This window comes from Saccopteryx bilineata, chromosome 2, assembly GCF_036850765.1.
Source record: "Saccopteryx bilineata isolate mSacBil1 chromosome 2, mSacBil1_pri_phased_curated, whole genome shotgun sequence".
NCBI classification, from domain to species: domain Eukaryota; kingdom Metazoa; phylum Chordata; class Mammalia; order Chiroptera; family Emballonuridae; genus Saccopteryx; species Saccopteryx bilineata.
In genome coordinates, this window is record NC_089491.1 from 304,717,801 (window position 1) to 304,742,125 (window position 24,325).

At 40.9% G+C, this 24,325-nt stretch overlaps 1 protein-coding gene across 2 annotated transcripts in view; it reads left to right on the forward strand.

Annotated features, from left to right (window-relative positions):
- Positions 1 to 2,258: 2,258 nt before the first annotated feature.
- NUCKS1 (nuclear casein kinase and cyclin dependent kinase substrate 1) overlaps positions 2,259 to 24,325 on the forward strand; it is a 36,472-nt gene continuing 14,405 nt past the window's right edge. Inside the window, exon 1 of one of the 2 annotated variants that reach the window (XM_066261560.1) lies at positions 2,259 to 2,497. In XM_066261560.1, the coding sequence (XP_066117657.1) occupies positions 2,481 to 2,497 (17 nt within the window). In that variant the 5' untranslated portion in view covers positions 2,259 to 2,480. The remainder of the gene's footprint in view (positions 2,498 to 24,325) is intronic. The other variant, XM_066261559.1, reaches the window with a different exon arrangement.

A 24,325-nucleotide genomic window follows, 5' to 3' on the forward strand; every position in this document is an offset into this window, starting at 1 on the left:
AGGTATTCATGGATTTTAATGGAATGATTTGAGTTACTCTAAGTTATTTGCCTTGAATCTTGAGTCAGACTCACCTATCCCTACCCAGGGTTCAGATCATCTTTTAAAAATTGAATTTAACTATGTTAAGCGCTTACATAGTGCTTATTTTGTGCCAGAGACTGTTCTAAAGACTTTTCATACATCAATTCATTTAATCTTTTTTTAATTAAAAAAAAATTTAACTTTATTTATTTATTTTAGAGAGAGAGAAGGGGGGAAGAACAGGTAACATCAACTCCCATATGTGCCTTGAGCAGGCAAACCCAGGGTTTCAAACCTACAACCTTAGTGTTCCAGGTCAAGGCTTTATCCACTGGGCCACTCAAGCTCTACGTTGATCAGGCGTCCCTGATTCGACTTCCCCGTGCAGTGGGACACTCCTGCTAATCAGCAGGGCTGGCAGCCTCTTCAAGACTACTCTTGAGGTGGCTATATAAGAATGCCACTGATCAGTGCCGACACTAACTGCCACCAGAGGAAAAACACAACCGACACACAAGTTTGTTGCAAGAATCACACAGGCAATTTATTACTCACAAATCCTTTTGGTGTGCCTGGGTACAGCTTAAGGGTGCCGCTGTTGCCGTGCTCCTCTTGGCTATCTTTGGTCAGAGCTCAGAGCAGTGTGGAGACAGTCCCCATTCACATTGGAGTCTGGGCAACTACCTCAGTGGGGGCCCCTCAGCTTTAGTACCTTTTCTTGGCCAAGGCCTTGTAACAGGTGTCAATCTACAGGATTATCACCTCAAACCACCTTTTTGGAAGTTCCTTGCAGGGAGCCCTTTTTATGTTAATCTACTGAAATGTTACATCAAACCACTTTAAATGTTTGTAGGGAAGTTTCTTGTTTATGTTAACTTACAAAGTTATGACATCAAGCCACTTTTTTGTGACAGAGACAGAGAGAGGGACAGATAGGGAAAGACAGACAGGAACGGAGAGAGATGAGGAACATCAGTTCTTCATTGTGGCACCTTAGTTGTTCATTGATTGCTTTCTCATTTGTGCCTTGACCAGGGGGGCTACAGCAGACCGAGTGACCCCCCCGTGCTCAAGCCAGTGACCCCAGGGTTAAGAACCTGGGTCCTCCGCTTCCCAATCCAATGCTCTATCCACTGCGCCACCGCCTAGTCAGGCTAGCCACTTCTTATCTATGTATTAATATAACTTCACACATACACTAACTGGGCCCTGCTCAAAAGGCAGAGTCTGTTTATCACATCTGCACACACTATATTAATTCCTATCCAGATGGCATAACTTTATTTAATTTCCTTAATTAGCTTTAATTATATCTTAATTACTTTTATATATCTTCCATATTTTTTTTATATTTCTATATATTTAATTACTATAACATTATATTACAACAACAACAGGTCAGGCCTCAACTCTTTTCATCTTAATAACCCTGTAAGGTAAGGATTATTAGTCCCTATTTTACACATAAGAAAACTGAGGCACAGAGAGGTAGTTATACAACTATTACCTTGTGGATCTGAACTTCCAACTGAAACACCTGTGGCCCCAGAGTTCATGCTCCTAAGTGTTAGGCCCATGAAGTAAAGTCTGATACCAGGACTTTAATGACCCTGAAAGGAGTCTCAAGGTCCAGACTAGAGAATGGAAATTGGGGGTGAAATTTTTCCTTGATTATGATCCTGCTTTTCTGCTCTAGCAGCGGTCAGACCTCTGAGGGCTTGGTGTTAAAGCCAGGGGAAGGGGCTTATGGGTTTAAGGTAAAATATTTTGAACTTCTGGAATTTCCCTCCAATTCTGAAGCAGCCCCTAAGTGACGAATCAGCTGCCTATCCCACAGGTTTTGCTATTAGTGTAATTTTTAGATGATCAAGCAGGTGAAATAAAAAGTAATTAAACTAACACTAAATGAAAGTGACTCCTATATAAATATATTTTTCTAGGTGTTCCAAGAAGCTACCCAAGACGAATCTGCAACTCTGGAGTGGAAACCAGGGGGCGGGTCGCGCAGCGACCATTTTTGTTTTGCGGCCGTGCGCTCTCAGAGCATCTTAACTAGCAGGACCCAATGGGGGAGGTGGGGCCTATCAAGGGGAGGGGCGGAGCCTGGGGGCGTGATGATTCAAACGGACTAATAAGCTCGGCGCATCTGGCAAAAACCGCCAATGACCGGGCGTTTTGGGGCGGAGTTTACAAACCCCACTAGTTCGGTTGCACGGCGGCTTTGGCGCATTTTCGGCTGGTTTGATTCATCCATTTTGAAGAGACGGGGGAGCGGGGGGTTCGTCTGATTACGGGTCTCTGAACCAAGGAGCGTCGGAGTTCGAGAAGCCAGCAGCTCGGGGTTCTGCGGTATCGGCCCCGTCGGCCCAGTTGGGGGGGGTGGGGCGCCAAGCGCGCGGGGTGGGGGGGGGTCCTAGTCTTTGGCTTCTCAACTCGGTCCTGATTCGACAGCGAACATGTCTCGGCCTGTCAGGTCAGTGCGGAGTCTGAGGCCTGGAGCGGGTTGGAGAGTGTGTGACTGTGTGTGTGGAGGGGGAAATGGTGAAGGAGTGGGGGACACAAGCCTAGAGTCGGCGCTCTCCCTTGCCACCCGCGGCCTCCTCCCTTTCGGGGCCTGCGCGCGCCCTTAAACGTGGGGGGCCTTGCTGGCGCGCAGTGCTCAGCGGGGGTGGCGGCAGTGCGCCCATGCGCGCTCCTCCCCGCTCCGCCGCAGGGCTCCGGGCTGTTCGGCTGCCTCCCCCACCCGCTGCACTGGGGCGGGCGGGGTGTTCCCTGAACGGCCTGTGGCCGGAGGGGGAGGGGTGTGAAGTCAGCGCCCCCACCCAGGCCCCACCTCCTCGGGGCCGGCCCCTTAGAGCCCGAGGCGGAGACGTCGGCCGACCGGGCTTGGGCCCCCACCTTAAGTGAGGAGGAGTGGAGACACCAGTGTTGCCCCTTCCCCCTCTCTGCTTGCGTAGGGATCTGGAGAGAGGACTCGGCTCCTTCTCCAGCGGACTGGGGTGTTCCACACCGAGGAGGAGGGCAGCGCTGCTACAGGGCCCGCCTCCGTTCTCCGGGGTCGCTGCGGGGCCCCGCCCCCGGGTCAGGCGTGGGCGGGGCCCGTCCTTCCCCCACGGCGAAAGAGTTAGGAACTGGACCCTGGGAATTAGTGACTGCTTTCTCTGCCCTAACTCGGGGCTCTGCGCGGGTTGAAACCCCCTAGTTTGCCCTTTCCTTCTGAGTATAAATGCCCTTCCTCGGGGAAATGTCCTTCCTCCGGGATGTGCGGGTTAATAGCATGACCCAAATCCGGCGTGGTTCTCGTTCCCGCTAGCTCTACTCTCACCCGGCGTACACGTCTCGATGTTTTTGTAATCCTCTCGTTACCCCGGATAATTTTAATAATGAAGGGGTTAGATTCAGTTAACCATTAGACTTTATCCTGAGAATTTCAACAAGTTTGCCGTTCCCCTGCGAACGGTGGAATCGCCCTTGCCGTCCTGGCTATTGTATGGAATGTGCCATTTAAGGAGGGGTGTGGCTTAATTCAATCAGTTGAGGCCTTAAGAAGGAGAGCTGTTACCACTACAGTATTACTTTTTCTGTAATATCCATGACGTTTTCGATGCAAGGAATGGGCTACTTTACAGAGTGTATTTTGGATAAATAGGTAAAGGTTTAGTTTTAAAATGTTAACAGCTGTTGCTTTCCCTTCATTCCAAGTTTTGAGAGAAACGGAAGTATTGTGACCTAGAGATCTAAAGAGAGGTTTGGAACCCCGGAAAGGGTTTTTATTCACACCGTTCTGTTTCCTGTCTAGACCAGCCGTCTACAACTGGTGGTAGGATAGGACTGCATACCCTGCGCTCGGGGTGGGCGTGAGGAGAGTTCTAACTACCTGACTGCTTTTCTGCCTTCTTAATTTCAACCTGCATCTCTGATAAACTCACCATTGCCATCGGGAAGAGTCTTGCCGATTTTTTGGCAAGGAGTCTGAATAGATATTTAAGGTTATATAGTATATATACTTTTTTTGGCATAAAAATTGACCTATATATCCCATCAATTTATGTAGAATATATTCTTGATGATCAGGTCAAATCGTATCAAATATTCGTTTTACGTGGATTGGATATTCTTGTCTTCTGGAAGTAAATTACTGTGTGGTGAAATTGAACTATTATTTTTCTCTGCTTTTTAACTTTAGTTCACTAGGTTTTTTGAGTTTTTTTGTTGTTTGTTTTTTTTAGTTCACTAGGTTTTGATGAATTGTGACTTTATTAAACTCATATTCCTGAATTTGTGTTTCCAGGTTTAGATACTGGAACACAACAGAATTTTATTTTACTTGAAAACTGAATTCTTAATATCACCAGGTGGAGACAAATATATTAAGCTTGTTCTATAAGTTTTTTGGAGGCATTGGGATTTATGCACGTTTTTCTTGCTCAATGTGTTGTTAAAAATAATTTTAACTTTGCTCCCAATAGACAAATAACGTTAATATATTGTGGGGGGGGTTTGGGTCACTTTTGAATTATTTCAAAGCAGCTTGGTTTTTTATTATATATTTTAGTGATACAGTCTCTTTGTAACTTTTATAAAGTATCATGACCAATAATAAAGCAGAAATAATTAAACTTGAGTTTGGTGGTTTGTTAAATTTTCAATTTAAAACATCCTGTTAGGGAAGTGCTTTTGCTTCATGGTGTCATTGAAAATCTATGTATTTGAGGGCATTTAACAAAAAATTAATAATCAATGTTGATATCAGAATAATCAGCCTTGTTTAAAAAAAGTCAAAAAAATCATTTTGGAAAATAATAGTTTCAGGGCATCTTTTGGAGAATGTTTCTTCCCTTAGGCCGTTATGTAATTTTGAGTTTTTTCTGGTTTTCAGAATACTGTAAATATTATTCATTTTCATTTTAATATTAATGTAAGCATTTAAAGGAGATTTAGAAATGTACTAATGGCCACTTGACACCAGTTTCCAGATAAAGGGAATAGGCTACAGCAGGGTTTGCCACGGATGTGTGTGACATACTGCATTGTATCCTTACCTTTTAACTTATCTGATTCATTGTATATAAATGAGAGCTCAAATATTTTAGATCTTGGATTCAAGTTTATAGCATTAAATTACAGTCTTGGAGCTAGAAAGAGATTTAGGCAAATTTATTTTTCGAGATACTTAATTGGGCCCTGAACAAATGCATCACACACTAGTAGGTACCAGTTTGGGTCTGGAACCTAGGTTTCTCAATCAGTCTTGCTCATCCTCACAGTTCCCATTACTGCACAATAATCACTTTACCTTCTGCCTGCTAAGTATTGATATTATTGCAATGTATAGAACTTTTAAACTTTTCAAAGTGCTTTCATGACTCATCCTTGTGAGGAAGGAACAAAAAAGCTATTACTTGTAAAATTTAGAAATGGTCAGAGAGATTTACTGACTTGTCCAGTCTAGAAACTGGGTTTATTAAAATTCAGCTTGGTATATTTTCCAGAGGTCCTCGTCCTCCTGTATTGTAAATGGTCCAAGTCACACAAATAAATTTATTTGCTCCTTTTTTTGTAGCATAAATGTATTTGGTATCTTGTCTTTAGTGCTTAAGATGGCAAGGAGCCTTTAAAGTTTATATATGAGCCTGACCTGTGGTGGCGCAGTGGATAAAGCGTTGACCTGGAATACTGAGGTCGCCAGTTCAAAACCCTGGGCTTGCCTGGTCAAGGCACATATGAGAGTTGAAGCTTCCAGCTCCTCCCCCTGTCTCTCTCTCTCTCTCTCTCTCTCTCTCTCTCTAATAAAGTTTATATGTGAAAGAATAGGTTCTTGCAGATTGATACAAAATTACTTTTATCTTTTTGTCATGTTTATAATTATATTGATAATTAATAGCTTTCCCAAGATTCCGGATTGCTTTCTTCTCCAAGAGAATTTTGTTTGAGATGTGACTAGATTCTAAAAATTGATATTCTCTCTTTCCAGAAAATCAGTTTAATAAAATATCCTCAGTTAAAGGGAAAACTTGGAAACCTGAAAATTCTTGATAGCTTAGGATTTGATATCAGTAGGCACAGGAAGACATTAAAAATTTAGTATCCTAGTAAATGTGGTTAAAGTGAGACTTGCTTCTTACATCTCTTCTTACTCTACTTCCAAGTTGGGCAGTTGAATTTTTGTTAACTCTGGATCTGTACATTTTATTATTTATATGTCACTTTCCTCTAAAAAGGACATAAGCTTTTCTGTAGACTTTTCCTTCAAAGCTATTTCACATAACATGCAAAGCCAATAATGAAGGGAGTTAATTTTATAACAGTTCTTAAGCGTTCAACATTTCCCAACATACATGAAATTATTTAAACTGAAAATTACAATACAATGTTTAAAGTGTAGTTTTTAGTTTACTGAAAATAAATAATCACTTTGCTAGAGGCTTTCACTTTATCTTGTTTTATCCTTATTTACAATCTTCTACAGAATTGTTAAACATAATGATGAAACAAGCTTAAAGAATATTACTTGAGGTTATAGAACAATTAAAACAGAACCAAGATTTGAACCTACTCTCCTGCCATGGTAGCTTAGTTGGTTAGAGAGTCATATGGATTCACCGAGGTTGTGGGTTCGATCCCCAGTCTGGACACATACAAGAATCAATCAATGAATGTATAAATAAGTGGAAGAACAAACCAATGTTTCTTCCCCCACCCCCCACCTAAAAATAAATAAAGACTTGAAGCTAGATACTCGGAATACAAATCTAGTGTTATTTCCATGTTACCAGTCTTCCCTTCCTAGTATTTTGCACGAGGATGGTCAGATATTTTTTTAGTAATCTCTTCAGTGGTGAGTACATTCAGCATACATAGATTTTTTTTTTTTGTTCTATATAGGAAATGTTTTAGGGAAAATGTGGCCCAAATGTTTTTTTGTTTTTTTGTTTTTTTTTAATTTTCTGAAGCTGGAAACGGGAGAGACAGTCAGACAGACTCCCACAGACTCCCACATGCGCCCCACCGGGATCCACCCAGCACGGGATGCTCTGCCCCTCCGGGGCCTCGCTCTGCTGAGACCAGAGCCACTCTAGCGCCTGGGGCAGAGGCCAAGGAGCCATCCCCAGCGCCCGGGCCATTTTTGCTCCAATGGAGCCTTGGCTGCGGGAGGGGAAGAGAGAGAGAGAGGAAGGGGGGGGGTGGAGAAGCAAATGGGCGCTTCTCCTATGTGTCCTGGCCGGGAATCGAACCCTGGTCCCCCGCACGCCAGGCCAACGCTCTACCGCTGAGCCAACCGGCCAGGGCCCAAATGTTTTAAGTAGTTTTGTTTAGCTCAGTATTTCAAATAATTTTCAGAGATAGAAACAAAATTTCTGCAAAAAAATTTAGAATGGTGACAGCGTGTTTATACTGTATTGGTATTACCATCACCAGTGAGTCTGAAGTAGTGCTCATATCAAACACATTACTATCTATAGTAAAGCAGCAATTTTTACACACAGGAAACTAAGAAGCTCTTATTGTTTAGGTCAAGCCAGGTTTGCTACCATATAAGTTGTGGGGGAAAAACTAGGTTTCCAGAACTTTCTGAATTTCTAAACTTTGCAATAGAGATTTTTGGACCTTTAACAGAAGTCTCAACCTTTAGTTTTAGAAAAAAATAAAATGTTGTAACTCAATAGAGCTATCACCAAGCAACTCTTTGTACCAAAATATTTTTCCAGGTACTTTCCACGTATTTCAAAATCTTGAAACAACTCTTCAAGCAAGGTATATATTATCTCCATTTCATTTGTGAGGTAACTGAGGCTTGGCTAAATTAAGTGACAGGACCAGTTATAAGTATAGATGCAAAAATGCTAAACAGAATGTTAGTGAACTTAATCCAGTGTGTATTAGGATTTGTACCAGGAATAAAACTTAAAATCTATCTCTTATTTATCATATTAAAAGACAGAGAGGCCCTGGCCAGTTATCTGAGTAGGGTAGAGTGTCCTGAAACACTAAGGTGGGATCCCTACTCCAGGAACATGGGAAGCGACCAGTGAGGGCACAACTAAGTAGAGCAACAACAGATGAATGCTTCTTTCTCTCTCCCTGTCTCGCTAAAATCAATCAATTTTTTAAATTGATCTTGTAAGTAAAAATACTAAAAGGCATTTGAAAAGGTTCAACACCTATAACACTCATTAGTACATTACAATTAGAAGGAAATTAAGATTAAAAATGGAGTTGATTGAACTTTACAAAAGTTACAAGCTAATAAGGTAAGTTGCATTTTTAGTGTTTTAAATCAGCAATTAAGCTATTGTGGGAAGGTAGCATTGCATAGCAAAAGAAACCTGGGTTTTAGAAGACAGTTCCATTCTCTACTTAGGTTTATCTAATGGAGATGGTGAACTCCATTTGAATAATATTTTACAAATTAAAATGCATTTACAGGCCCTGGCCGGTTGGCTCAGCGGTGGAGCGTCGGCCTGGCGTGCGGGGGACCCGGGTTCAATTCCCGGCCAGGGCACATAGGAGAGGCGCCCATTTGCTTCTCCACCCCCCCCCCTTCCTCTCTGTCTCTCTCTTCCCCTCCCGCAGCCAAGGCTCCACTGGAGCAAGGATGGCCCGGGCGCTCTGGATGGCTCCTTGGCCTCTGCCCAGGCGATAGAGTGGCTCTGGTCGTGGCAGAGTGATGCCCCGGAGGGGCAGAGCGTCGCCCCCTGGTGGGCATGCGGGGTGAATCCCGGTCAGGCTCATGCGGGAGTCTGTCTGACTGTCTCTCCCCGTTTCCAGCTTCAGAAAAATACAAAAAAATAATAATAAAATGCATTTACAAAGCATATAATTTTCAAGCTTTGTCTTACAGGTTTCTTTCAGCTCTAAAAGTTAATATAATAGAGGAGAAAGTAATTTTGAATAAAGGAAGATTGGTTTTATTTAAGTACTCATATTTTTTGGTCTAAAAACATAAAACAAGGCCACCATACTGTGTAACTCTGGGACATCATCTCTATTACATCCACATTATAGTCAATGTGAATGGTGCCCTTTTGGAGTTAGTAAGATTTAAACCCACATGGGTTGTGTTGCAAACTTGGTTGCTTGAACTTATTAACAGGTTACTGAGCATGCTGTGAAGTGTTACTTCTGTTTGCATTTTTTAAAATTCTCAGCTGCAAAGAAATAAATGTGACTCATATACTGTAGATGAAATATCTTGGATTATTGAGACTAGAGATAGTCTTAATTTAGGATACTGCCATGTTGAACACAATAGAAAAAAATATTTACTGTAGGACCACTTTGGTCAAACTGGGGCCTCCTTTGTTTTGTCTTAAAAAAGGTAATAGTATCTGGATTTTAGGAAATGGAACTGATTGTCTAATAAATTATATTGCTGTATTTTTTAGATAGCTAGTCTGAAATATGTAAGTGAAGAGACTACAGGTTGCCAAAAAGTGTTTGAACTGGATATGCCATATTTTCAGGTGCTTCTTAGTGCATATCTATTTGAATTGTGTACCTGCTCAGTTATATGCTAAGCAAGGGTGCTTTTCAGGGAGATTTCATGTGTCAAAACAAAATGACCCAGAAGGTGAACTTATTGAGAAACTAAAAATTAGCTTAACTGAAAGAAGTAAAAATCCACCCTGCTTTTTGTCAGGCTGGGAAAATAGCACAGTTGTCTGAATTTCACATACCTGCTGCATTTGTGAAGGTTTGTGTTCTCAAAAAATCAGAGACTATCAAAACTTTCGCTATTTGAAATTATATCAGTAAGAATGAAATGTCACACTTTTGTCAGAAATAGCTAAGTCCTTTTAACAGGGAGAGCCAGCCTCAATATACAACTCCAGATCTTCAGAGGAGGGATTGTTAGACACAAATTTCACATCTACCTTAACTTTGCCAAGAAGTAGGATAAGAGGTCCAATTTGCAGCCCAGACTTATTGTTGGCCCCTTTACACACAATCCTAGTGTCCTACTGAGCCTACTGCTTTGTTTAAATTTCACCTAAATTCTATCCTTTCCCAAATCCTATTAATTTTCCTGTTTGGTGAAATGTTTCACACTTTTGGTTAGTCATCACCATTGTAATGAGTCAATAAACCTAACTTTATAGGGCTACAGATATGTCCCTGCCAGTAGGGTTAAGACAATTGGGGAAGATTCCACTGAGGTTTCAACAACCTCTCTAGTGCAGTCAGGACTCTACTTGGTGTATGTGCACATCTGAGACCCCTTCATTTTCATCTGGTTGAGGTTTCTCTGTTCCTAATTGTATAGGGTTTGCACTAAATTGACGTGGGCAAAAATCTAGCCCATTTTATCTTAATACTTATTGAAATTTGTGTGTGACTTAAGCAAAATATTTTTCTACCTAGAATGAATACTTTGGGAATAAGAGGTGCCATACAAGTGTTAATATTTATTCATCTGGACTAAAACAGCCTGTTGGTCTAAAAAAAAGACTTAGTGGGAGATTATGAAAATTACTTAATAAGCAGATATGCCTGGCTCATCATTCAGAACTCCTTCACCCTGTTCATTTTTCTGGAGAAAATAGAAATCTATTTTTTCCATTTGAAGAACTTTTAGGTGCTCTTTCCTATAATTTCTTTTTTGCTTGTTTGTTTTACTTTTTGCTTCTGTCTGTGACTTTAAAAGTGTTATGTTTAATTGTAAATAAGAGATGATATAAGATGCAGTGGAAGTAATATATCTTAGCCAAAAGAAACTTAAAGCTCTAGATACATGAAGCATTTGTAAGAAATTACCCTAAATTGAGTTCAAGTACACTGGTTTCTATGAACTAATATTCTTATATTTTATGAAAATTTGGCATATGAATTATATTTAAAGGATATAAGAATGGAGAAGAAAGTAAATTTTAAAGGTGAGCGGGATAGTTAATATGCGGAAACTTTAATGGCATCAGTTTTTGAGGTTTTTTTTTTTTTAAGACTATTCATTTTAGGAGAGAGAACAACGAGGAGCAGAAACTAGGGTTTTGAACCAGTGACCTCAGCATTCCAGGTCGACACTTTATCCACTGCCCCACCACAGGTCAGGCTGACATCAGTTCTATAGAGGAGTTAGATTTGTATGAATGTTTGAGATTTTAGAGGCAACAAGTGTAAGTATCCATAGTGCCATGTGTAGAGTTGGAAAATTGACTTTACCATTTTTTGTAGCTTATAGCTGTAGTGAAGCTACTTAGTCTTTCTGAGCATTAGATTCTTCAGATAAAATTAATGTTAATTAGTGCCTCTTGAGAGATCATTGTGAGAATTAAATGAGAAATTTTTTAAGTTTATTTAGTAAGTTAAGGAGGTAATAGAAGTAAACCAGCTGGGCTGCACAGGCTCAGGGAACAAGTTAACAGGCAGAAGAGTCCTTGTAGCTTAGGAAAGAGAAAGGCAAAGGTAAGGTGCCTGGGGGAAGAAGAGGTGGAAGGGAAAGGCGCAGTGTGTGCTCCCAGAGGGAGAGCACTGTTAGTGAGAATTTTAGTGAAGTATCTGGCATATAGTCACTGCTGTTGCAATTATTGATAAAAGTCAGCACAGATTTGGCCTGACCTGTGGTGGCACAGTGGATAAAGCGTTGACCTGGAACACTGAGGTTGCTGGTTCAAAACCCTGGGCTTGCCTGGCCAAGGCACATATGGGAGTTGATGCTTCCTGCTCCTCCCTCTGTTCTATCTCTCCTCTCTCTCTCTCTCCAATAAAAAAATGAATAAATAAAAAATCTTTTAAAAAAGTTCCTCATTCTTAAAATAAAAAGCACAGATTCGCACAAAAAATGTTGTAGATGAGTGTTTCTCATAATGTTGACTTCCAAGGATATTGCAAGCATTTGATTAAAATTTTGTTTTTACAGTATAGGTAATTTAGTTCTTTTATTCTTTTTTTTTTTTTTTGAGGGAGAAAGGAACATAAATTTGTTGTTCCACTTATTTATTCATTCTTTGGTTAATTATTGTATGTGTCCTCACAGGAGATTGAACCTACAACATTGGCATGTTGGGAGAAGATTCTAACCAACTGAGCTACCCGGCCAGGGCTAGCATTTTTTTTTTTTTTTTTTTTCATCTTTCTGAAGCTGGAAACAGGGAGAGACAGTCAGACAGACTCCCGCATGCGCCCGACCGGGATCCACCCGGCACGCCCACCATGGGGCGACGCTCTGCCCACCAGGGGGCGATGCTCTGCCCATCCTGGGCGTCGCCATGTTGCGACCAGAGCCACTCTAGCGCCTGAGGCAGAGGCCACAGAGCCATCCCCAGCGCCCAGGCCATCTTTGCTCCAATGGAGCCTCGGCTGCGGGAGGGGAAGAGAGAGACAGAGAGGAAAGCGCGGCGGAGGGGTGGAGAAGCAAATGTGTGCTTCTCCTGTGTGCCCTGGCCGGGAATCGAACCCGGGTCCTCCGCACGCTAGGCCGACGCTCTACCGCTGAGCCAACCTGCCAGGGCCGCATTTTTTTTTTAATGCAGCTTTTTCAAAGCTTTAGTATTGTATATTTAATGGGAAACAGTGTGGTGATTGCATGGGGCGGTGGAGGAAGGTATAAGGGGGGTATAAATGGTGATGGACAAAGACGTGACGTGGTGGGGTGGTGAGCACAATACGTTGTACAGAGATGTGCTATAAAATTAAGATTCCTGAAACCTATATAATTATGTTAACCAATATCACCCTAATAAATTTGATTTAAAAAATAAATAAAATTTAAGCCTGGCAGGTGGTATGGCACAGTGAATAGAGCATCAACCTGGAACACTGAGGTCCCAGGTTTGAAACCCCAAGGTTGGCCCTGGCTGGTTGGCTCAGCAGTAGAGCATTGGCCCTGGCATGTGGAAGTCTAGGGTTCGACTACTGATCAGGCACACAAGAGAAGCGACCATCTGCTTCTCCATCCCTTTCCCTCCCCCTTCTCTCTCTCTCCCCACACTCCCCCAGCCATGGCTCATTTGAGCAAGTTGGCCCCCAGCACTGAGTGTGGCACCATGGCCTTGCCTCAGGCACTAAAATAGCTCGGTTGCCGAGCAATTGAGCATTGGCTCCAGGTGGGCAGAGCATTGCACCATTGGGGGCTTTCCTGGTAAATCCTGATCCGGGTGCATGAGGGAAGTCTGTCTTTCTGCCTCCCCACCTCTCACTTAATAGAAAGAAATAAAGAAACCCCCAAGGTTGCTGGCTTGAGCATAGGCTCTCCAGTTTGACCACAAGGTTGCGAGCTTGAATGTGGGGTCATTGACATGATCTGACAATTGCTGGCTTGAGCAAGGGATCACTGGCATGGCTTGAACCCCTGGGTCAAGGAGCATATGAAATGTTCACTGATTAATGAAAAACTAAGTGATGCATCCAGGAGTTGATGCTTCTCAACACTCTTCCACCAATCCCCCCCACACTAAAAAAATTTAAAATTAAAGTTTAAAAGGAAGAAGTAAATTAAAAAGCTTTAACATGTTTAAGGAGGTGGTAGTATCTAGGCTGATATGACCAGGAAATTTTAAGGAAATATATCTTTACAGAATACAAGTTGGAGAATTCTGTAATGAGAAAATAACAGTATCAATTTCTTTTTCAAAAATTTATTAGAGTAAAAAAATACTGTTAACTGGGTTACTCTTTCAACAGGAATTTTGACAGAGCTTTACACGAGGTCCTTGTGGGGAAAATGAAATGTAGGCAGAATGATAGTTTGCTGTGATGGACTTGTCCCTCAGTATCCATGCCCAGAGAAGACTGATAAATGTCAACTTGGAAGATTTCCCCTGATGCCTTAAAAGGCTGTGTTCTTGACCTATGCTGATTAAATTTGCAGATAATTTGAATTTGAGAATGATAAAAAATATGTTGAAGTATCAATACACAAGAAGGTTTTAGATTTTGGGAAAATGAGTTTTTTAGCATTGATATTGCAATATACAGTCCATTGTGTGATTTTACAGCCCAAAGGCAACTGAAATCTTAGATTGTGTTAGAACTAATGTAGAGTAGAATAGGAAGAAAGCGGTCCTGATCCTGATCAGCCTTCCTCCCCTACCTTTTTTTTTTTTTTAATTTTTTAATTTATTGATTTTTTTAGCAAGAGAGAAAGAGACAGGAACATAGATCTGTTTCTGTATGTGCCCTGACCAGGGATTGAACCAGCAATCTTTGTGCTTTGGGACAATGCTCTAACCAACTGAGCTACCCAGCCAGGGCTCCCATACACACCCCCTGCCTTTTTTTTTCTTTTTCTTTTTTTTACAAGGACAGAGAGGGATAGAGAGGGACAGACAGACAGGAACGGAGAGAGATGAGAAACATCAGTTCTTCGTTGCGATTCCTTAGTTCATTGATTGGTTTCTCATGTGCCTTGACGGGGGGGGGGGGGGTTACAGCAGACTGAGTAACCCCTTATTCGAGCCAGCGACCTTGGGTCCAAGCTGGTGAGCTTTGCTCAAACCAGATGAGCCCGCGCTCAAGCTGGAGACCTCAGGATCTCGAACCTGGGTCCTCCGCGTCCCAGTCCAGTGCTCTATCCACTGTGCCACCGCCTGGTCAGGCTCCCCTACATACCTTTTAAAAACCATATTCGGTTTAGATCAGCTCACTACTTAATAGACTTTACTAAATCTGAGGTGTTGTGGAGGGAAGCAATTGGATTGTGAGGATGCTCGAAATACATTATCAGGCAGAGTTAAAAGGAACTCTAGTATTTAGTCTTAAAGGAAAAAAAATGCTGCATAAATCTTAGGGGCTGCTCAATGGAGAGGGTGTTAGATTTAATTTTATTTATTTATTTATTAATTAATTATTTTAGCCAGAGAGAGGGATAGATAGGGACAGACAGGCAGGAAGGGAGAGAAATGGGAAGCATCAGTTCTTTGTTGTGGAACCTTAGTTGATTGATTGCTTTCTCAAATGTACCTTGACCAGGGGGCTACTGAAGTCCCAGTGACCCTTTGCTCAAGCCAGCAACCTTTGGGTTCAAGCCAGCCAGGGTCCTATCTATGATTCCACGCTTGAACTGGTGAGCCCACGCTCAAGCCTGAGACCTTGGGGTTTCAAACCTGGGTCCTCTGTCACACTATCCACTGCGCCACCGCCTGGTCAGGCAAATTGAAATATTTTTTAAAAACTGATTTTTAGAGAGGATGGGAGACAGAAAAACAGCGATTTGTATTCATTGATCAGTTCTTATATGTAACCTGGCCAGGGGTCGAATCCACATCCTTGGCATATCAGAACCATTCTCTAACCCAAGGGTCCCCAAACTTTTACACAGGGGACCAGTTCACTGTCCCTCAGACCATTGGAGGGCCAGACTATAAAAAAAAACTATGGGCCCTGGCCGGTTGGCTCAGTGGTAGAGCGTCGGCCTGGCGTGCAAGAGTCCTAGGTTCGATTCCCGGCCAGGGCACACAGGAGAGGTGCCCATCTGCTTCTCCACCCCTCCCCCTCTCCTTCCTCTCTGTCTCTCTCTTCCCCTCCCACAGCTGAAGCTCCGTTGGAGCAAAGATGGCCGGGGCACTGGGGATGGCTCCTTGGCCTCTGCCCCAGGCACTAGAGTGGCTCTGGTCACGACAGAGCATTGCCCCCTGGTGGGCGTACTGGGTGGATCCCGGTCGGGCGCATGCGGGAGTCTGACTGCCTCCCCGTTTCCAGCTTCAGAAAAATACAAAAAAAAAAAGTAAAAAAAACAAACTATGAACACTGCACATATCTTATTTTAAAGTAAAAAAACAAAACGGGAACAAATGCAATATTTAAAATAAAGAACAAGTAAATTTAAATCAACAAACTGACCAGTATTTCAATGGGAACTATGGGCCTGCTTCTGGCTAATAGATGTCAATGTGCTCCTCTCACTGACCACCAATGAAAGAGGTGCCCCTTCCAGAAGTGCAGCGGGGGCCAGATAAATGGCCTCAGGGGGCCGCATGCGGGCTGTAGTTTGGGGACCCTTGCTCTAACCAACTGAACTACCTTGCCAAAGTGAGGAGGTGTTAGATTTAGATCATGGGGCCTGACCTGTGGTGGCGCAGTGGATAAAGCGTCAACCTGGAATGCTGAGGTCGCTGGTTCAAAACCCTTGGCTTGCCTGGTCAAGGCACATATGGGAGTTGATGCTTCCTGCTCCTCCCCCTTTCTCTCTCTCTCTCTCTCTCTCTCTCTCTCTCCCCCCTCTAATAAAAGTAAATAAATAAAAAAAATCTAAAAAAGTAAATTAAAAAAAAAAAAAAAGATTTAGATCATGGTATTCCAGGAGGTAGAGGAAATAAAATCAGTGTATGAACTCTTTAGAGGCAGATTTAACCTCATTGAGAAGAACTTTCATTATTGTAGTTTTTTTAGAATAGGCTGCCTAGGGATATCAGAAGAGGTTCTCAGTCATTCCCTTTTTGATAGGATATGTTTTGGGTAAGGTTGGATTAGCTTGTCTAAAGTCCAGTAGCCTCTAGTACATATAGTACACATGATATCATCACCCCTCCCCCCTCCACAAACATGCCAGAAAACTGATAGGTTTTATGAGTGTTTAAGCTTGAAAAAGTGATTTTTTTTAAAAAGACATGAAATCTAAATAGAAGTTGTTCTTCTTTTGTGGCTATGGATCAATAACATCGTTTTTTTGTAGAGCTTTTGGAAATCTTGCAATCTACTTTTTAGTCTAACATAGAGGCTCTCAAACTTTTTTGATGAGGTTCCAATAATAAATAAATGTGACGTTGCAGTTTGCTATATACAAGTTCACAAACTGGTTTCAGGAACTTATTATTTAATAAGTACAATTTTCTCTGATATTTTCTATTTCCTTTTTCTTTGAAAATGATGATTATACACAGTAAATTGATATCAGGACCCAGAAGTTGGTTGTGACCTATAGATCAAAAAACGTTTTTCTCCAGGTTCTCATTAATCTGAGGAAATGAAATCTTTACCACCTACAGTATTAGTGGAAAGATCTATTCTGGCTATTTTGGGTTTCTCAAAACTCAGATTTCAAATGTACTTTTAAGTGCCTAATGAGAAACTTGTTAAATTCTAGAAAATTAGCCCTGGCCAGATAGCTCGGTTGGTTAGCATTGTTCTGAAGGTAGAAGTTGCCTGTTTGATCCCTGGTCAGGCACATACAGGAACAGATTGATGTTCCTGTCTTTCTCTCCCCTCCTCTCTCTCTCAAATTTAAAAAAAAAGGTAAAAAAGAATTTTAGAAAATTAGCAAGGTGGTTTTTTTCTTCCCTACATTGACCAGAACAATATAACTTATTCAAGATGAAAAGCTTGATTGAGCTAAATAAATAAAGTAGATTGTCTAAAAGTATCTCTAATTTGCCTAGAGAAAATGTTTCTATGCTTTTTAAGTGGTATAAAGCTTAGGGCTGTTCTTTTATTTTTCTGAAGTGAGAAGTAGGGAGGCAGAGACAGACTCCCACATGTGCCCAACAGGGATCCACCCGGCAGGCCCACTAGGGGGCGATGCTCCGATGCAACTGGAGCCATTCTAGTGCCTGGAGGCGGAGGCCATGGACCCATCAGCGCTTGGGCCAAATTTGCTCCAATGGAACCTTGGCTGCGGGAAGGGAAGAGAGAGATAGAGAGGAAGGAGAGGGGGAAGAGTAGAGAAGCAGATGGGCGCTTCTGTGTGCCCAGGCTGGGAATCGAACCCAGGACTTTCACATGCTAGGCCAACGCTCTACCACTGAACCAACCGGCCAGGACTTTAAAAGTTCTGCGTCCTTACCCGGAGATTGCTTGTTATCTTTCTCCATATTTTGATATTCAGGTTTATTATAAGGTAGAACTGTATTGTTTGATCTTAGTTTTCTCATCTGAAAGCTAAGAAGTTAGATGAGATAACCTCAAAGGTTTGGTAATTTCCATATCTGAAATAACTGATTCTTGAATCTTCAATATGTTGGCTCTACATACCTCAGATTTCAGGAGTATCATGTTTTCATCTTAGATGTCTGCTGTTATAAGAAAGAAAAAGCATTTGGAAGGTAGATGTATTAATATTTAGTAAAAAGAAGTTGATGATTAAAAGTGGAAGGAGAGCCTGGCCAGGCTGTGGTGAATTGGATAGAGCTTCTAACTGGTATGTGGAGGACCCAGGTTCGAAACCCCGAGGTCGCCAGCTTGAGCCCAAGGTCACTGGCTCGAGCAAGGGGTCACTCAGTCTGCTGTAGTGACCCCGTCAAGGCACATATGAGAAATCAATCAGTGAACAACTAAGGAACCTCAACGAAGAATTGATGTTTCACATCTCTCTCCCTTCCTGTCTGTCTTTCCCTCTCTCTGACTCTTTGTCTCTCCCACAGGAAAAAAGTGGAAGGAGAAAATCCTTTTGCTTCTAAATTGCTTAAGTTATTAGCGTTTGATGCCCGAAACAGATCTTTCAGTGTTCTTTGTCTAACTTCCAACTTTACCTTTCATTTTTGCACTTTAAACTGATACAAATATGGGGGCTTCTCATCTCAGCTCTCTGGTGATCATCTAGGAATTGATTCATTGTGACCAAGGTACACTAGAATTAAAATGGATCATACCAGCTTTTAAAGTAAGAGTAGACATGCCCTGGCTGATTGGCTCAATGGATAGAGTGTTGGCCCCGGCAAATAGATGTCCTGGATCCGAATCTGGTCAGGGCATACAGAGAAGTGACCATGTGCTTTTCTCCCGGTCACACTCTCTTTTCTCTCTCTCTTTCCCTCTAGTAGCCAGTGACTCTATTGTTAGGCGCTGAGGATGGTTTGGTTGGTCCCTGCGCATCAGCCTCAAGTGGAAAAAATAACTTGGTTGATTGGAGCATGGGCTTCAGATGGGGGTTGCTGGATGGATCCCAGTCTCTGCATGCAAGAGTCTGTCTTACTGATTCTTCTCACTTTAAATAAATGAATGAACAAATAAATTAATAAAAAATAAGAGTAAGCACATAATTAAAGTTTTTGTTTCTATATTTCGTACTTGAACATTTGTTTTTCTTACAGGGTTGTAATTCTTTCCTAGTACAAACTTTTAGACTTGTTTAAATGGAACTCCAGTTGATTTGAGTGATAGAAATTATTTAACTTGTATCGTGACTTTAAAATAGCTACTTCTGCTACTTTTTCTGGCCTTAATGGTAAACTGAAAACTTTTTCATGAAGTTGGAAATAATATAAAAACGGGCATTTTGGTATTGCATTTTAATGAAATGAGCCACAAACCTTTTATGGCATTCTTTCTAAATGGTATGAGAACCAATACTCTAAGACATTTTAAAACAGAATGAATATTCAGATGATTAAGAATATTAAGAGTGTCACACCACCCTAACCAAGTAGTTCAGTTGGTTGGAGTGTCCCAATATGCCAAGTTTGTGGGTTCCCTTCCTGGTCAGGGGACATACAAGAACTGAACAATGAATATGTGTAACAAATCAGTGTTTCTCTTTCTCTTTCTCTGGAAAAAACAAAAGATTGAAGTGATACTCTGGGTAGAACAAGTTAGTGCTTACAAGTAATAGCTGCTATTTATTGGATAGTTGTGTACTTGGCACTCACAAAACTCTTGAAAGGTAGATACTGTTTTTCCTATTTTACAGGTGAGAAAACTGAAGTTCATTGAGGGGAAGTAACTTATTAAGGACATAAAACTTAAGTGCAGAGCCAGGATTTAAACCCAATTCAAAAATCTGTTTTTAACCTCTATTCAATATTGAAATTTTGTTGTTTTCCCAGTTGTAGTTGTTGGTGCTCATTTTTTTTCCCTACTTTCTGCTTTTTTTTTTTTAATTTATTCATTTTAGAGAGGAGAGAGAGACAGAGAGAGAGAAGGGGGGGAGGAGCTGGAAGCATCAACTCCCATATGTGTCTTGACCAGGCAAGCCCAGAGTTTTGAACTGGCGACCTTAGCATTTCCAGGTTGACGCTTTATCCACTGCGCTACCACAGGTCAGGCTGTTGGCGCTCATTTTACACTAAAGAGTTGGCTTAGCTTTGGCATTTAATTTATGGTATTTTGAAGAAGTAAAAGTTTCTTTGTTTTGAGCAAGAAGTAGAACTTCCTATGCCCTTAGACTTAAATATTTCTCTTAATTACTGTGCTTCTATCCCAATATATCTTGTCAATTTCCAGTTTACATAGGATAAGTTTATCAAAAATATGTTGTTTGGAATAGCTGCTTTAGAGGGTAGGAAATGAACCAAACTATTATTATAAATCATTATAATGACTTGTGAATGAACCTTGTTATCACAGATTTTTAATTTTTTTTCTTTTCCCTCTTTAGCATTTATATGTAGATGGGCAGATTTTTTGACTAGTTACCTATAAGACAAGGTTGCTTCTGTATTCGTATTTTGCTTTACTCAGGTTTTATAGTTTTTGTGATGTGACATTTATTATGTAAGAATTCTGGCCATCTTAACATCGAGAATTAAAATAGTGTTTCAAAGAAAGGGGTGGTCTAATTGATTTTGAAAATTTAAGTTTAAGTTTAATTGCTTATTATGTCAGTACAGTCTGCATAATATTTTAAAAATATATTTTTAGAAAGAAAAAAATACTTATTATTGTTCCACTTCTTTATGCATTCAGTGGTTGCTTCTTGTATGTGCTCTGATTGGAGATCAAACCCGCAACCTTGGTGTATTAGGACAGCACTCTAACTGACCTACCCCACCAGTGCTACAGTGGCATTTTGTAATTCTTGTTGAAAAGTAGAATAGAAAAAAATGTACTAAATGGTTGCATCTTTAATTTTTTCAATTTAAAGTAATAAGTTCTTTAATATGGAAAAAACTAAATTTTTTTTTGTCATTAGGGCAGTGGTAATTAAATGAAAACTCCAGTGACACATACATCCTCTCTACTGATGCCCTTTCCTCCCCTAATCCTTGGCAGATGCCAACTCCATTTACTCATCAAATGTACCTCTTGAATTTGATCTTCCAAATGAAGGCAAGACAACATCTGTCTTCAAGTTCACATTTAGTAGAGAAAACAGACATGTTATAGATTATATAGTATCAAAGGATTAAAGGCATTGAAGTGAGGTTGAATCTGAGTGGGAGTGATACGACAGCATTCTAGGCAAGAAGCAGCATAACCAATAAGAATCAACATGAGGCCTGACCTGTGGTGGCGCAGTGGATAAAGCATCGACCTGGAAATGCTGAGGTCGCTGGTTCGAAACCCTGGGCTTGCCCGGTCAAGGCACATATGGGAGTTGATGCTTCCAGCTCCTCCCCCCTTCTCTCTCTCTCTCCTCTCTAAAAATGAATAAATAAAATTAAAAGAAAAAAAAAAAAGAATCAACATGATGGGAGGAATCACAAAGTTCTTGGGTTGCTTGATTCTTAAGTGGCAAGAGATGAGACTTTAAGGAGAAGGGATTTTATATTCTAACATATCTTATAAAATTAGTGTTCTAAATTTTTTTTGCACATCTCTTAAATTTGGTCCTAAAAGCAAAATAATCAGTATACATTTGTCTACTTTTTACTTGCTCTGTACCAGAATTGTGGATGTAAGATACGGTTGTTACATTCAGAAGGCTCAGGTTAGTGAGGAAAAGAAATGGTACAGCAGTATGTGTTAAGAAGATGTGTAGCATGCAAAAGAATAGTTGACTATTTGCAATGAAAAAAAAAATCTTTTTCATTAAGCTTTAATAATATTTAATTTATAAACTAACTTCTTAGATCTGCCATCAACTACAGTCATCAGATTCAACAGAAGATAGAGAAATTAAGTGATTTGCTTGAAGATCTAGAATAAGAATCCAGAATTCTTACTAACAAAGATTCTGTACTATAATTCCTTTCTGGAGTGTTTCCTAGTGATACACTAAGAAAGTAATTGTCATTGTCAATCTGTTAGAAAGTTGTTGTGTGTTTTTTTTAATTAAATTTAGAGAGAGGAAAGAAAGAGACACCACTTTGTTGTTCCATATGCATTTGTTGGTCGTTTTGTGTGTATGCCCTGACTGGGAATCGAAACCACAACCTTAGCCTATTAGGACAACACTCTAACCAACTGAGCTACCTGGCCAGGGCTAGAAAGTTGTGTTTTGTTTGTTTGTTTTGTTTTTGTTTTTGTTTTGACAGAGAGGGACAGATAGGGACAGACTATCAGGAAGGCAGGAAGGGGGGAGAGAGAGACGAAAAGCATCAACTCCTCGTTGCAACTCCCTAGTTGTTCATTGATTGCTGTCTCATATGTGCCTTGACTGGGGGGGAGCCTCAACAGACCGAGTTGACCCCTTGCTTAAACCAGTGACCCCGGGCTCAAGTTGGCGAGCCCTGCTCAAACCAGATGAGCCCAAGCTCAAGTTGGCGACCTCAGGGCTTCGAACCTGGGTCCTGTGCATCCCAGTCCGACGCTCTATCCACTGCGCTAGGAAGTTCTTCATATTGAACTCACACTTAATTGATCTGATAACCAAAGTTTACTAATACTTTCATTTCAAAGTCCTAAGGTAGCTAAACATTTTTCCTTATTCAAGTTAAAAATCTAGTTTATTCACTTGTTCTTCATATGACAATACCTTTCACCATTCTAGTTATCTTCCTTTATATAGTTTCACAGAATGTATTCACTGATTTATGGTACCCAGAAATTATACTGATATTTGAGTTGCGATCCCACCAGCATGGGTAAGCTAGAATAATTACGCTTACAATTTCAGAAATTGTACATTATTGGTGATTAAGATATTGTGTGTGTGAGAAAGAGAAAACATCATCTTGTTCCACCTAGTAGTGCCATTGATTGCTTCTCACATGTGCCCTAACCAGGGCTCCAACTGGTGGCCTTCCTGGCACCCTTGGGCTCCAGCCAGTGAACTCAATGCTCCAGGGGTACACTCTATCCACTGCGCCATAGGGCTAATGATTGAAATTAAAACTCCCTCTTCTGGATACTTTCCTTCCCCTGGTCACATCTCCTATAGTCCTTGATCCTAAGTAATGCAGAAAATGCTTACCTTTGCGTTATGATGATAATACTGTTTCTCATGGCATCTGTCATTAAAAATCACTATTTTGCTAGAACATGGTAGGCATTTGATTACTAGTCCCCCCCAAATAGTATGTTTTTTAGAAAGAAAATATTTTTATGTTTTTAATTATGGTAAAATAACAAAATTTACCATCCTAACCATTTTAAGTATACAGTTCAGTAAGTTAAATACATTCACATTATTGTGCGTCTAGAGCAGGGGTCCCCAAACTACGGCCCGCGGGCCACATGTGGCCCCCTGAGGCCATTTATCTGGCCCCCACTGCACTTCTGGAAGGAGCACCTCTTTCATTGGTGGTCAGTGAGAGGAGCACATTGACTATCTCATTAGCCAAAAGCAGGCCCATAGTTCCCATTGAAATACTGGTCAGTTTGTTGATTTAAATTTACTTTTCTTTATTGTAAATATTGTATTTGTTCCCGTTTTGTTTTTTTACTTTAAAATAAGATATGTGCAGTGTGCATAGGGATTTGTTAATAGTTTTTTTTATAGTCTGGCCCTCCAACAGTCTGAGGGACAGTGAACTGGCCCCCTGTGTAAAAAGTTTGGGGACCCCTGGTCTAGAGGCAGAGAGATGAGAAGCATCAATTCGTATTTTTTCAGCACTTTAGTTATTTGGAACCTGAGTCCTCGGGCTCCCAAGACGATGCTCTACCACTATGCCACCACCTGATCAGGCAGTTTAGTTCATTGATTGCTTCTCATACATATATGTGCCTTGGGGAAGAGGGGTCCTCCTGCTTAGCCAGTGATCATAGAGTCATGTCAATGATCCCATGTTCAGGCTGGCAGCCCTACTCAAGCCAGTGACCAGGGGCCTCTAACCTGGGACCTCGGCATCCCAGGTTTACCATCTATTCACTGCACCACCACTAGTCAGTCATTGTGGCATATTTCTCTTAATCCTTTCAGTTCACTTGTTTAATATCATTTAGTTAAAGTGTATCTAAGACTCTTGAAATCCAGGCTGTCTGACCCTTATATGGAAGCTTTTATACAGGGTGGGATAAAAGTAGGTTTACAGTTGTTCCTATGAAAAGTAATACAATAATAAATACTAATACAAGAACATACTCTGTTTCATGTATTCACAGCTGTAAACCTACTTTTGCCCTTCCCTGCACCCTGTTTATCTCTTTACGAGGAGGAATTTTTAAACTTAGATTTACAATATAAAGTAGGAAAATGGAAATTAAGGTTTGAGATGTTAAAAAGATGCCTAACCTAATAGGAAGTACTTAACATCATTGAGTCAAGTAGATACATAAACTTGTTAGATTTTTATATTTCTCTTTTATTACAGACTAATAAAAAGAATATTTT